This window comes from Bos grunniens, chromosome 22, assembly GCF_055505025.1.
Source record: "Bos grunniens cultivar Pamir isolate PY7600 chromosome 22, Bosgru_T2T1.0, whole genome shotgun sequence".
Classification (NCBI taxonomy): domain Eukaryota; kingdom Metazoa; phylum Chordata; class Mammalia; order Artiodactyla; family Bovidae; genus Bos; species Bos grunniens.
In genome coordinates, this window is record NC_141186.1 from 3,048,303 (window position 1) to 3,062,851 (window position 14,549).

Genomic DNA, 14,549 nt, shown 5'->3' on the forward strand with positions numbered 1-14,549 from the left:
TCCTGGAATGTGAAGTCAAGTGGGCCTTAGAAAGCATCACTATGAACAAAGCTAGTGGAGGTGATGGAATTCCAGTGGAGCTATTTCAAATCCTGAAAGATGATGCTGTGCAAGTGCTGCACTCAATATGCCAGCAAATTTGGAAAACTCAGCAGAGGCCACGGCCACAAGACTGGAAAAGGTCAGTTTTCCTTCTAATCCCAAAGAAAGGCAATGCCAAAGAATGTGCAAACTACCGCACAATTGCACTCATCTCACACACTAGTAAAGTAATGCTCCAAATTCTCCAAGCCAGGCTTCAGCAATACGTGAACTGTGAACTTCCAGATATTCAAGCTGGTTTTAGAAAAGGCAGAGGAACCAGAGATCAAATTGCCAACATCTGCTGGATCATCAAAAAAGCGAGAGAATTCCAGAAAAACTCTATTTCTGCTTTATTGACTATGGCAAAATCTTTGACTGTGTGGATCACAATAAACTGGAAAATTCTGAAAGAGATGGGAATACCAGACCACCTGACCTGCCTCTTGAGAAACCTATATGCAGGTCAGGAAGCAACAGTTAGAACTGGACATGGAACAACAGACTGGTTCCAAATAGGAAAAGGAGTACATCAAGGCTATATATTATCACCCTGCTTATTATTTTTCATCCTAAGCTCCCACAAATCAGTGTGTCTTTTTTTTTTTTTTTAAGATGTTTTTGAAGTCTGTATCGAATTAGTTACAATATTGCTTCTGTGTCTTGGTTCTGGCCACAAGGCATGTGGGATCTTAGCTCCCCAAACCAGCTTAACCCTTGTACCCCCAGGGGAATCCCTCCAGTGTGCCTTTTATACTCACAGTACATGGAGATTCAGACTAGGTGCATTTCAGACCTTGCTTGGTAGCCTTGTGTGTACAGTTTCAGTTCAGTTCAGTTCAGTCACTCAGTCGTGTCTGACTCTTTGCAACCCCATGAATCACAGCACGCCAGGCCTCCCTGTCCATCACCAACTCACGGAGTTCACTCAGACTCACATCCATTGAGTCAGTGATGCCATCCAGCCATCTCATCCTCTGTCGTCCCCTTCTCCTCCTGCCCCCAATCCCTCCCAGCGTCAGAGTCTTTTCCAATGAGTCAACTCTTTGCATGAGGTGGCCAAAGGTACTAAGTTTCAGCTTTAGCATCATTCCTTCCAAAGAAATCCCAGGGCTGATCTCCTTCAGAATGGACTGGTTGGATCTCCTTGCAGTCCAAGGGACTCTCAAGAGTCTTCTCCAACACCACAGTTCAAAAGCATCAATTCTTCGGTGCTCAGCTTTCTTCACAGTCCAACTCTCACATCCATACATGACCACTGGAAAAACCATAGCCTTGACTAGACAGACCTTTGTTGGCAAAGTAATGTCTCTGCTTTTTAATATGCTATGTGTAGGTTTTAGAGGGCTATAAACCTAAGCTGACCAAATGGAGATAACTGTTTGGTATTGAATTCCTTTGTGCATCTGCCACTATATTATAAGTACATTGAAGTTAGGAACCATATTTGGTATTTAATGAATGCTTGATTAAAGAAATAAGTGTCCTGGAAATAACGTGAAGTGAAGTCGCTCAGTCGTGTCCGACTCTTTGCGACCCCTTGGACTGCAGCCTATCAGGCTCCTCCATCCATGGGATTTTCCAGGCAAGAGTACTGGAGTGGGGTGCCATTGCCTTCTCCCTGGAAATAAAAGCTATGTTTAACTCATCTGTGATAAGGAGCAAGGATTTTTGTTTGTTCTAATCCTTTCCCTGACCTTACGTGAATCAAAGATATTCCTAGACAGCAGAATGTCACAAAGTCTTAACATAAAAACTAACAGGTGACTTTCTCTCCTCATCTTAGCATTCGACAATCATGAGCATGCCTTCTTTAGTCCATACTGTCCTAGAAAAGGTAGTCATCTGTGGATACCTTTTATTTATTAATTTTTCTATTTAAAAGTCATATTCAAAACATTTTTGAAAGAACAAAGGAAGAGTGATCTTAAAAGTTTAATAATAATTAAATACAGCTGTACCAGTTTTTATTCTGTATTTCCCGGTTATAAAAGTCTTATACTTGAAATGGTCAGTGTTGCCTGAGTGAAGCTAAGCGTTGGTTGTGAGCCTGAACACACCTGTCTTGTCAGTACTGCACCAGGTTCCAGCACACCTCCAGCTGGCCCTCCGCACTAGCAGTCCTGGGTCTTCTTGTGCTTGCTTTCATAAAATACAATGCTTTTGTAAACATCGCTGGCTACTAATTTTTTTTTTTTTGTAGAGAAGATAGTCATCTTTTTTGCTTCTTAATTTTTAAAAATTTTAGTTTTTTGACTTATACATCCCGTCCCACAAATGCTAGTTCCTTGTGATCATCTTTGCTTATAAGCCAGGCCTGAGTATTTGGGTCACATACACACCAGCACGGGAGAACGCCACCGTGGGTCCCTACCACGTGGGGTGTGCCGGTTCCTGTTACAGGACACCAGGTGCCTCTTGTTAGGTGACCGATGGGATGAGGAGGCCTCGTTTCCTTTTTGTCCTGCAGAGTTTGTTATTTACTCATCAGTTCCTGATTTTTGAGAAGGTCATCTGGGATACTGTCATCTGAAGATAGTAGTTGGTGCTTGTATTCATAGTAGGTAGTTTTATCGTCGTCAGCAGAATCTGGAGCTCTGCTTTCAGGTCTTAGCATGCATTTTCTGATTCATCTAATAAGTGAGAATCATCTTTTTGTTAGTTTTCCTTCTTCTGCTACAGGCAGTGCAGTTAGTTCATTATGGCGGCTATCACAAATTACACACAGTTAGTACCATAAAACAACACAGATGTGTGACATTACACTCTAACTCAGAGGTATGACACAGGTCTTTCTGGGTTAATATCCACATGTTGGCAGAGCTGCGTTCCCTTCTGGAAGCTCAATGAGAGAGTCCGTTTCTTTGCTTTTTCAGTTTCTAGAAACTATCTTAGCATGAGCTGCTTAACAAAAATAACATAAACTGATGATCCATAAACAACAAAACTTCATTCTCACAGGTTTAGATGCTGGAAGTCCTAGCATCCGTGCCTCCCTTTTCCCTTTCTCAGGACCCTGGTGATTCCTCTGGGACCCCCTGGATAATCCAGGATAATCTCCTTATTTGGTTGTAGCTGATTAGTAACTGTAATTCCCCTTTGCCATATAACCTGACATTCATTGGGTTCTGGGAGCAGGATTTGGAAATCTTTGGGGTCTCTTATTCTACCTAACATAATCAGGAAGTGAAAAAAAAAAAAGATCTTAACTGTGTTCAAAGAAAGCAAACATTAAAAAGACTCCTTTTCTATATTGATAAATTATAATGTAATATGCCAGATGATCCAGTAAGAAAACTGATAAAATAGTGGTTTATTTCACTGTTGAATCATTCTTCTAGCTGATTCTGGGCTTCCCTGGTGGCTGAGAGGTTAAAGCATCTGCCTGCAATGAGGGAGACCCGAGTTCGATCCCTGGGTCAGGAAGATCTCCTGGAGAAGGAAATGGCAACCCACTCCAGTATTCTTGCCTAGAGAATCCCATGGGCGGAGGAGCCTGGTGGGCTACAGTCCACGGGCGCAAAGAGTCGGACACGACTGAGCGATTTCACTTTCTTTCTAGCTGATTCCATCATTATGTTTTCTTATTTTAGTCAGTTTTAGCATAGTTGAAAATAACTGATGAGTCATGATGAAAGAAGTCCTAGGATGATCTAGTAAAAAGTTTCAAAATGTAGGAAAAAGATCATTGAGTCTATGTTGTATCTTATCTTTACACAAAGTTCTAGTGAGTCCATATGATAATTGCAAGATAGAAATGAGTTTTATTATATTACAAAGTATCTGTTTTCTTTGGTTTTTTGGAAGGCCTCAGAAAAAATGAAAATCAAAATATCTTTAAAATAGTTAGAAATTAAAATTGGGTCCAGTGGACCCTGATCTCTACTCAGAGGGTCAGCCTCTTGGTCCCCTTACCTTCTGTGATGCCCCGAGGTCCTCCCGTCTTTCAGGTGCCCGTGTTTCCACTGACCCTTGAATATTGGCAGCCTAGTGGTTACCTGGGCCCTCTTTACTTTTCCTTATTTTTCATAAGTGACTGATGCCACACCAGTGTCTTCCACTTGCCTCAGCCCGACAATCCACTTGGGTGTTTCACGGGCTCCTCCCAGCTGGACGTGTCTGAAGCATGCGCTGATCTCTGCCTTCCAGCTCGCGTAGTTCTCTGCAGAAGAAAGCCTGATCATGCCGTTCCGCTGTGCGGAGCCCCTCTGAGGGCTTCCACTGCCTCAGGACGGAGCCCGACGCGGAACGCCGCCTGCGGTCGTGGCTGGCACACGCCCGCCCTGCCCCACCTCCCGTCCCCAAGCGGAGTGAACGAGTGGCGTTTTTATGAGCCTGTGTATAAGTACTGAAAGAATGCATGAAAAAACACTTTAATCAGTTAATGCCTGTGAAAGCCTGTCCTAACTCACTGGCTAGTGCCTGGTACACAGTAAAGAGAAGTGTTAGCTGTTGTTGTTACTATTACGAGGCAGGAATGTAAGTGACTTTTCATTTTCATTCTACTCCGATAATTTAAGAAATAAATGATATGAGATTAACATATACATATTACTGTATATAAAGTAGATAATTAAAAAGGACCTACTTACTGTGTAGCACAGGCAACTCTTCTCAATACTCTGTAATGACCTATGTGGGAAAAGAATCTGAAAGAGAGCAGGTATGCGTATACGGATGACTGACTCTGCTGCACGCCTGAGACTGACAACGCTATTTGTCAACTATACGCCAGTATAAAGTAAAAACTAAAAAAGGAACAGATAAATGAGGTATTTGCAGCTGGATCCTCTGCTGAGCGTTGACGTGATGGCATTTTGGTGATTTCCCCGTCTGCAGTGTTTTCGACTCACCTTTGGAAACGGAAACGTTTTGAAGGCGTGAGTTCAGTTAGGAAGTCACTGTTTTGGTGACTGAGCCTCGAGAAAGATGAGGTGGCTTCTGCGTGTTTATGTTTTCCATTGAGTGATTAATTTTATGAATCTCTCGAAAAACTGTCTCTGAAATTTTGTTGTTGTCAGAATGTTTGCTGGCAGATCATTTATCCATCGTTTCAAGTACATTTCTGTTTTTATTTTTATCTAGTTTCCTATAAGGAAGCAGTTTTATGCTTAAGATTTCCTGTTGTGCAGTTGATGAAATGTTTTGAATTGAGGGTGATTTAAAAATCTTCTTGCTACATTTCTTCAGTAAGCAAGACCTCCTAAATGTCTTTCTTTTCGATTAGATTGAAGTTCCAGATTTAAAAGTGAGACCATCAAGATGGTGGTTTAGTCATAGAAATATTACACAGAACTTACATGTCAAAAATTCTAAATTACATTGGTACCTAAATAGAGCTCTGCTTTTTATAATGCCTGAAACAAAATAGGTACTTTATTAAGTACTTCACTTATTGAGGAAATAAAAGTACTAGAAAGTTAGAAATAAGTGCTATGTCTAAAGATAGTTGTGTAAAAATTCATAAGCTCAGGATTGTTTAGAAAATATAAATTGTTTGAATTATAAAAGGAGTGGTTCAGAAATAATGAAACATTGGAATTACTTCTTTTAATCTGGTATGTTTTTAAATTGATATCTCTCATTGAATGCTATCGTCCTACCTGGATGACTGTGTCTGCCAAATTGTATGTTGCTTGAAACTGATGACGTGTGGAAGGTCAGTCTTCCTGCTCCCATCCACACTTTGTTGCTCATCCTCGGCTTCATCAGGAAACCTAATTATGGCAGTTATTTAAATATTAACATACATTCCAAAGTTCATAAATTAAATGAGTGAAAAGCAATGAATTCCAAACCATTTCTCTCTTACTGCTTTTATATGGAGTTTCCCTAAGTTTTTCTTATATAAACTGGAAATTATGTATTCTTGTACTTAATTACAGTATGGTTCTTTTGCCGATTATCTTAGACTAAAGTTGGGAGAAGACTTTATCTCTGTTTTCTCTAGCTTCACTTGATGCAGATTTTATCCTGCTCACAGAATATGTTTCCCATCGTTTATTTTATATGACATTCAGTGGTTTCTTTCAGAGAAAGGAATTTCAAAAGAAAGAATTTCATGTTCTTGATATTTTAAAGAAAAAAGTCTTGAATGCTGTCTTTAAGCCCAAACTTCTTTAAAGTTTGGAATAACTTTTAATCATCTCTTTACTCTCACTCTTTACTGATATTTATTTGCATTACATTAAGGTATATGTAAGTGAATGACAGTTCATTTTCATAGTGGTTAAAGGTGAATATTTATTTACAGGTGTACAAACTTTTTAACACTTAATATTGAGAGACAGAAGTGATTTAAATTGGGCTTGTTTCAGAATACCATTGTAGAAATCAGCTGGCGACATCACCATCATATGAAGGTTTGCTAATGTGGTTTGAAAGATGGATCCTCATTAAAATAGTGTTGCTAAACAAGTGACAGAAACCTTACAAACAGCTTGAGGCTTCGGGCCAGTCACAGTTACTCCTGAGGAGATCTGGACAAGTGTGAAAATGCAGAGACTGTGCCTTTATGGCCATCGGAACACACACGTGCTATCTGGAGCCACTTCCCTACTTGAGGACATTTTTAGTCACGTTAGAGAAAACAGGTCTTAACGTAAGTCAGTGCCTGAGCGTTCGCTTGTAAATTTGTCAAGTGTTAGAGTACTGAGTGTTGAATTCAGAGAATATACTGTTGGTAGGAGCCCTTGCATTCGTGTTTTCTGGAAAGGGACTGGGGTTTGGTCAATGCGCACGTGTTTACGAGGGGAGGTCCCTGATGCCCACGATCTTTCTGTGGATGCTATCGTCCGAGTGAGCTGGTCCAGTCTCCGAATGACAGTGGGGCTGCGAGGAGCCAGCCCACGGCCCGTCACCACCGTTGAACATTCGTCACCTCTGGATTAACTTTGTTCACGCTCCCATTGAGGGTAGCTCATGCTTTAATTCTTGCTTAGGATCGTAACCCTTGCCTCTGGAAAGGCAGGTCTTCGCATCAGGCTGTGTGGAGAACAGTACCGTGGAAGGATGCTAATGACTTCCAGAGTGCAGGCTAGTGGGCTTTCCAGTGGGCTTGCTGCCTCTCTTCAGGACCTCCGATGAGAAGGACCTGATCCTGCATTGGCTTTGCCTTTTTTTAAAAGAGAAATGTTTTTTCCCTTTTTTTAGAAAAAAATAGTTTTACGTGTTTATTCTTGGCTGTGCAGGGCCTTTGTTGCTGTGCAGGCTTTTCTCCAGCTCTGGTGAGCGGGGGCTCCTCTCTGGTTGCCGTGTGTGGCTTTTCCCTGCGGTGGCTCTCTGGTTGCGGAGCACAGGCTCTAGGGCACACAGGCTTCAGTAGCGGTGGCACCCAGGCTCTAGAGCGCAGGCTCACAGCAGTTGCGTTGCACAAGGCTTAATTGGTCCACGGCATGTGAGATCCTCCCAGCTCAAGCATCGAGGTCGTGTCTCCTGCGCTGACAGGCAGGTTTCTTTTCCACTGAGTCACCAGGGAAGCCCCTGCTTTGCCTTTTTGCGTCGCAGAGGACACAGGAAGTCTCCTTTGCTCTGATTTGGCCACATGCCCAGCTCATCGGCACAGAGACCACAAGAGCGTGTGTCGATGAGTGTAAAAGATGCCTGATTCAGTTCAGGACTCAGAGCAAATGGTCGCAGTCCTGAGACTGGTGAACATCTAGTTCACGGAGCCCGTGACCCGCACTGGAGCATCGCTGCCCCACGGCTGTGACCAGACGTGCCCTCCGTCTGGAGTCAGGCCCCTCCCGCACCAGCAGGCCTGGTTTCCGCCCGTCCACACCCCGCAGACTGCGCTGATGCTGCAGACAGACGGACGTCTGTGCCTGAGGCCTCTCGGTCCAGCACAGCCCCTCGATGTCCGTCGTTTTCAGTTTGCTTGTGTTCAAAGCCACTTGTTACACATTATGTGTCTTCATGGGGACTCCTGAAGTTACCTGCTTGTTTTAAGATGATTATAAATCATATTCCATAGTAGCTGGAAGGGTAAGAAGAGAATCCAGATAATTTTATACTAAATGATGATACAAGCTTCTTGGTGAGGGTGGTGTCGTATTTTAAAGTCTGACATGGACATGGCTGGTTACAGATGAGGTGGCCGAGGCTGGGACTAGAGACCACTGGGGAGGGGGAGGACCGAGACAGCTGGGGAGAGTCGCTGCTAGAGAAGGGGCGCCCCGTGCCTGACCCAAGGAGGGGCTGAGGAGCAAGCTGGTCTGCCCCAGCACAGGCCAGGTTGAGCAGCGGGCGCTGTGACTGGACTCCGGCACCAGGGTTCTGTGGGTCGGGGCTCCTGAGAAGGCAGGACCCCGAGGGGGCCAGTAGGATTTGAGGGGCAAACTGCCAGAATGGAAATGTGATAGAAAGCCATTTAGATTCTGGGTCACCTCAGAGTTGACTCAGGAATGGGATGGGAACCCTGGGGTCAAAGTAAAGGACCATGGCAGGTTGTCTGAAGGAAACGGGGTTGAAGGATGCCATCAGTAGTCATAGAAACTGGACCCCAGGAAGGGCTGTGTCTGATACAACCCCCTTCACTCTCCCTACTTATCTCTTCTGGAATATACTCTTTTATTTTAAAAAATTGGGAGTATAGTTGATTTACAATTACAGCAAAGTGACTCCGTTTTATATATATATATGTTTATGGGTGTATATGTGTGTGTGTGTGTGTGTATACACATATGTTTATGGGTTTCCCTGGTGGCTCAGTGGTAAAGAACCTGCCTGCAATGCAAGAGACACAGGAGACGCGGGTTCGATCCCTGTGTCAGGAAGATCCTCTGGGGGAGGGCATGGCGACCCACTCCAGTATTATTGCCTAGAGAATCCCATGCACAGAGGAGCCTGGCGGGCTACAGTCTATGGGGTTGCAAAGAGTCATACATGACTAAAGTGACTGAGCACGCACACACGTATCTGTGTGTGTGTGTGTGTATTCTTTTTAAAATCTTCTTTTCCATGGTGGTTATCACAGGACACTGACTGTAGTTCCCTGTGCTGCACAGTGGGATCTGTTGTTCATCCATGGAGTACATGCTTCCTCTCTGTAGACAGACCTTGGGGATGCTGTGGTTTGCTTCCAGACCAATGCAAAACACTCAGCATCACAGTAGAGCGAGTCACACGCAGTCTTTGGCTTCCTAGTGCATATAAAAGTTATATCCACACTGCATTGTAGACTATGAAGTGTGTAATAGTATTACATCTAAAAAAACACTGTACATGCCTTCAGTAAGGATACTTTATTGCTGAAAAATGCTAACGCTCCTCTGAGCCCTGATCCTTGAGTGAGTCGTAATCTTTTTGCAGGAAGCGGGTCTTGCCTTGATGTCGGTGGCTGCTGACTGATCAGGGTGGGGTTGCTGAAGGTTGATGTGGGTTTCTTAGAATAAGAGAGCAGTAATAAAGTTTGCTGCACAGGACTCTTCGTTTTAGGAACGATTTCTCTTCTGCCTGCAGTGTGCCAGTTGGTGGCATTTGATTTGGTGGAGAACTTTCAAAACTGGAGTCAGTCCTCTCAAAGTCTGCTGCTGCTGCTTTCTCAACTAAGTTTCTGTAATATTCTAAACCCTCGGTTGTCATTTCAGCAAGGTTTATAGCATCTTCCCCAGAAGTAGACTCCATTTCAGGACCCCACAGTCTTTGTTCATTCTTAAGCAACTTCTCTGGTCAGGTGTGATCAGGAGACGAAGCAGTCCATCCCATTTTTAGGCTCCACTTCTAATTCTAGCTCTCCTGCTGTTTTCTCCGTGTCTGCAGTTACAGTAGTAACGTCAGAGATCACCGATCACAGGTCAACATAACAATTGTAGTACTGACAGAGTCTGAAGCACTGCGAGAGTTGCCACAGCGTGGCACAGAGACATGAATGCAAAGCGGCAAACGAAGTACGTCTGAGTTAGAAATCCTGCTTCACCTCTGCATTCCGTGTGTCACTGTGAAGCAACTCCTTCTTTACCTCAGGGCTCCCCTCCCTCCTTTCAGATCTACCACCTTTTATTCACGTTCACGTCTTTTGTGGAACATGTACTGTGTGAGTGCCGAGCACAATCTAGGCCAGAGATGTTAAATGAATGAAGATTTTAGAGCTGTTTAAACTTACAGAGATGTAATTACAGATCATTTTTTCTCTTCCAAATTTTTTATTTCAGATTTCACTAAGTGTTGCAAGGACTCTGGAGTCCTTATGGTAGTAAAATGCCGGAAAGAGAATTCTGCACTGAAAGACTGTCTAACATCTTAGTAAGTAGTAGCCTTGGTGTTTGTGTTCCTGCGTGTATGTGTGTAATGTGTTGGAGGTGAGAGTGTTATTTAACTCACTCTGTGTCATATATTCTGTACTTTTCCCCCACCAGATTCATCGTATTGTTGGCTGAGTCTAAAATTTTAATTTGGTAAAGATGCTTCTACAAGGGGCACAACATATTTATGAAGGGTCTTTTCAAGTTATGTGTGTTTGTCAGCATTTTATCTGATTAAAATATTAGGTCAGCCATAAAAATACATGATTTTTCATAGGATTTAATAAATGCCTTTTCATGAACAGGTTAATCTATTGAATATATTATGCTTATGTTTATCTTTTAATGAAAAGGTAATTTTACCAGCCTTAGGATCTTTTGGATGAATATATTTAACTTCTAGGAGAGTTGTAATAAATCAGACAAAGGAAACAAAGGTATATTTAGATTTCTGAAGTTAAATTACTTTAAAAAATAGTTCTTAAATGTGCTCACTGATACTTCATTGTAGTTTGTTGAGTCTTAAAGTAAAAGTGTGTGGAGTTCTTTGAATGCAGGTGCTTTCTGCTCGTCGCCCCAGATTTCATCATCACCCACGTTTCTGACGGGGTGTGGCGGGTGCAGCGCTTTCGTGAGCAGGGAGCTGGCAGTCGTTGTGAGATCAGACGACCGTGAGGTCAGAACAGATCAGTACCTTCTGTACTCGGCTCCCCTGGCCTGCTAGCATCTATGTCAGATACTTCTTAGATGATTACATAAAAAGAAAGTGGTGATTATCTGAATCTTAAATTGTTTACTTTTTTGATAACAAATAAGGTACACATGGATTTACGTGCTCTTAGAATACTGATTATCTGCATTTATAGATACGGAAACATACTCCAAGTCCACTCTTTTCTCAAGTTAATCATAAATAAAAACAATTCTAATAGCTGCTCTTTTTTATGAGCCCAGACCTGCACTGAGCATTTAACTGTGGAGAAATAAGAGTTCTGGTCCCTGGTGCCCCCAGGAGACACTGGATGCATGTGGGCCTCTTGCACGTCTGTGTGACTGTTAACTTCCCTGGGCACCTGACTCATGGCTTTTGACAGCTCAGTTTCAGTCTCCGTTGTGCCTGTTGCTCTCGGTTGGGACAGGGTGGCCCTGAAGCTGGGAGCAGGACTGTGGGGAGGGCAGCAGGCTGGTCTCCCGGGCCCCCTGGGGTTCAGCTCTGCTGTGCCCTGGGCAGGGTCCTTGTGCTCCAGCAGGAGATCATTCCTTACGTGGAAACACGTCACTCCAGCAATGGGGACGTAGAGGGTATCGATACCAGGTACTCAGAAGACGCCGGCTCTTGTTAAAAGTTCGTCTGTGTTATTTTCAGCTTTTGGTATGTGAATATTAATCATTGGAATATCCCGCTGTCTCTCGCCCTTGAGAGGGGGAAGAGAGGTCCTAGACCATCCGGGGGGCTGGGGGTTGGGGGGAGGCTGCCGCTGCTTGGAAGAGAGAGGAGCAGAGAGGAAACCGAGAGGAAGGACGGGAATGTGGGAAGGGAATGAGAGCTGCTGAGGAAGAATTCTACTTGACCACGAGTCTCCACCAGGTGGCTCAGTGGTAAAGAACCTGTCTGCCAGTGCAGATCTCAACCTGCCAGTGAGATGCGGATTTGATCCCTGGGTCAGAAAGATCCCCTGGAGAAGGAAATGGCAACCCATTCCAGTGTTCTTGCCTGGAGAATCCCTTGGACAGAGGAGCCTGGAAGGCTATGGTCCATAGGGTCACAAAGAGTTGGATACGATTAAAACGACTTAGCACTAGCACAACAAGTCTCAGCAAACTTGAAGAAATACTGTGTTTTCGTCTTTGCACAAGAGGCGCCTTTGCCCTACCTGCTGCTTTGCCCTACCTGCTTTGCACAAGAGGCGCCTTTGCCCTACCACAAGAGACACTTTGTGGGTGGAAGCACCACCCTCTGGCATCTCTGCCCAGTGACACGGGAAGCATCGATGGTTCGTGTTCTTTCATTTCCCCCATCTCATCTCGCTCGTCCCTCAGTAACCATGTCTGGCTTCTGCCCTCACCACCTGGAGCTGTGTTTCCAAAGGTTCCAGCATGTGTCTTTTACATTCTTTCTCTGTTACTAGACCCCCTTTCATCCTGTCTGCCCAGTGTCTCTGCCTACTTCTTCTCCATCTTTTCCTCCTGAACCTCTTCCTGAAAGCTACTTCCCCAGGGTCTCCTCTCCGTCTTCAATCTGAGAAAGCTCAGTCTGCACCCCGTGAAAGTCAGTGCTTCCTGTGGTCACGGCATTTCTCTGCTTTCTCCTGTGGGTCCTATACTGAACGCAGCTCCTCTGACTCCTGCCTTGTGTCTTTGGGAGTTCTGATCGTCTGGGATTCAGGATCTTCCTGATTGCATTTCCCCAATCTCTCCCAGCTCCACTGCATCCTTTTCACCAGAAAGTTGACTCCTTTAGATCATTGGGCCTTGTCATTTCCTGTCTGGATTATTGGAATATTTATTGGGCATTTGGCCTGTAACCTTGCTGGCCCCTGGCGCCCCTTGGCCTGTGTGTGGTCCACAGTGCCCGGGTGGGCAGATTGGGCTTCTCATGGGGCAGGAATGGATTGCCATGATGTGGCCCTCGCCTTTCCAGCTGCCCCTCAGGCCCTTTGTCCAGCCCGTGACCTGTCGTGGTACCAGCTACACGTAGTTCTCCACACATCTCGGCTTCCCTCGTCTGTGGGTTCTTCCTCCGGGGCCTTCTGTGGGGATTGCTGTTGGTCCTTCAGAACGCAGCTCACACGTCTCCCGACAGCTGCCCGTTCTCCTCTTTACTCTGTCCTCCCTGGTGCCCCGGGCCACACGGCGTGCTGTGTGCATGTCATGGTGACGTCTGCTCACACGGGGCCCTGCTCCCCACTGTCCTATCCTGGGACATTGCTATTCAAGGAAGAACCGTTATTTTTTTTTTCCTTTCATTTGGTAGCCTCATCTTTACAATGAATTTATGACTATGACTAAAACAACCAGCTTGTAAAGATTGTGCTTGATGAACTGGATGTCTGAATTTATTATTAAAGCAGGCTTATCTTACATGCTTGCAAAGTGATTTGCTTTAAAAGATTTTTGTTTTCCTTCTCGCAGCTATAAAGATCCAGCCTTTTATGAAGAATGCAAAATGGAATACCTGAAGGAAAGGGAGGAATTCAGAAGAACTGGAATTCCTACCAAGAAAAGGCTACAGAAGCTTCCCACAAGTATGTAGGCAAATATTCAAGATGATGCTCAGGAACGCCAGTGTTCATGGAAATCAGTCACCTGAAATAATGGACTCAGGGAAGTGCGTTTCCTTTATCCTTAATTATGGAAATAACTTTATCTGAAATAAAGATTTTTTTTTTTAACCTCAAAGTTATTGACTGATAAGAGCAAGCAGGGAACTGGGACATGGTTTGCCTGGTCGTAATAGGTTTTAAATAGATGGTCTCACAACTATAGTTCTCTAACAGTGACAATGAATTTTAGGTTTCCACACAAATATTACTCGTCAGTGTATGGACTCATCATGGAGCCAGAAGTGACTAAAGGAGAGCAGGAGCCGACAGTCTCCAGAGGAGTCAGTACCTGGGCAGTGTAGCAGGACGGTCACGAGCCCGGCTTGACCACTGTATTAATAACTAAGCAGTTGGGATGCAAGTAGTCTCCACAGTTACCAAGACTGTGGATGTGAGGATTAACTGTGTTGCAGCTAAGTAGAATATGCAGGACCGCGTCTTGGACGAGGTAAATGCACTTCAGTGACTATTAGTAGAAGGCTTATTTGGAAACAGATACATGCTTATACATGAATTAGTTTTACTTTTTTTTTTTTTACTTGGCTGCATCAGGTCTCAACTGCAGTGTGTGGGCTCTTTCATCGTGGGGCACACTCTAGCTGTGGTGCCTGGGCTCCGCAGCTGCAGCACTCAGGCTTAGCTGCCCTGTGCCTTGTGGGATCTTAGTATCCTGACCAGGGATCAAACCCCTGTCCCAGGCAGGGAGGGTTCCAACCAGTGACCAGCAGGGAAGTCCCTGCTTACATCTTTAATAGAAAACTTCCTAAAATGTATTAACACTCCATGACCTGACGTGTTAATTCTGCCACTGAAAATATTTTAATGTTTTAAAAGTCTTCTTTATAAGGATGAATGGGCATTTTGTAACATAGTGATGAGTGTAAACATTTTCTGTCCCAGTGCA

The 14,549-nt window shown here is 44.2% G+C and overlaps 1 protein-coding gene across 11 annotated transcripts in view; it reads left to right on the forward strand.

Annotated features, from left to right (window-relative positions):
* CMC1 (C-X9-C motif containing 1) overlaps window positions 1–13,721 on the forward strand; it is a 76,831-nt gene extending 63,110 nt beyond the window's left edge. For 10 of the 11 annotated variants that reach the window (XM_086365619.1, XM_086365621.1, XM_086365624.1 and 7 more), the window contains 2 exons: window positions 10,233–10,323; window positions 13,455–13,721. In XM_086365619.1, the coding sequence (XP_086221745.1) occupies window positions 10,233–10,323; window positions 13,455–13,575 (212 nt within the window). In that variant the 3' untranslated portion in view covers window positions 13,576–13,721. Of the gene's footprint in view, window positions 1–9,934; window positions 9,969–10,232; window positions 10,324–13,454 lie in introns of those variants that run through there. The other variant, XM_086365626.1, reaches the window with a different exon arrangement.
* Window positions 13,722–14,549: the final 828 nt, after the last annotated feature.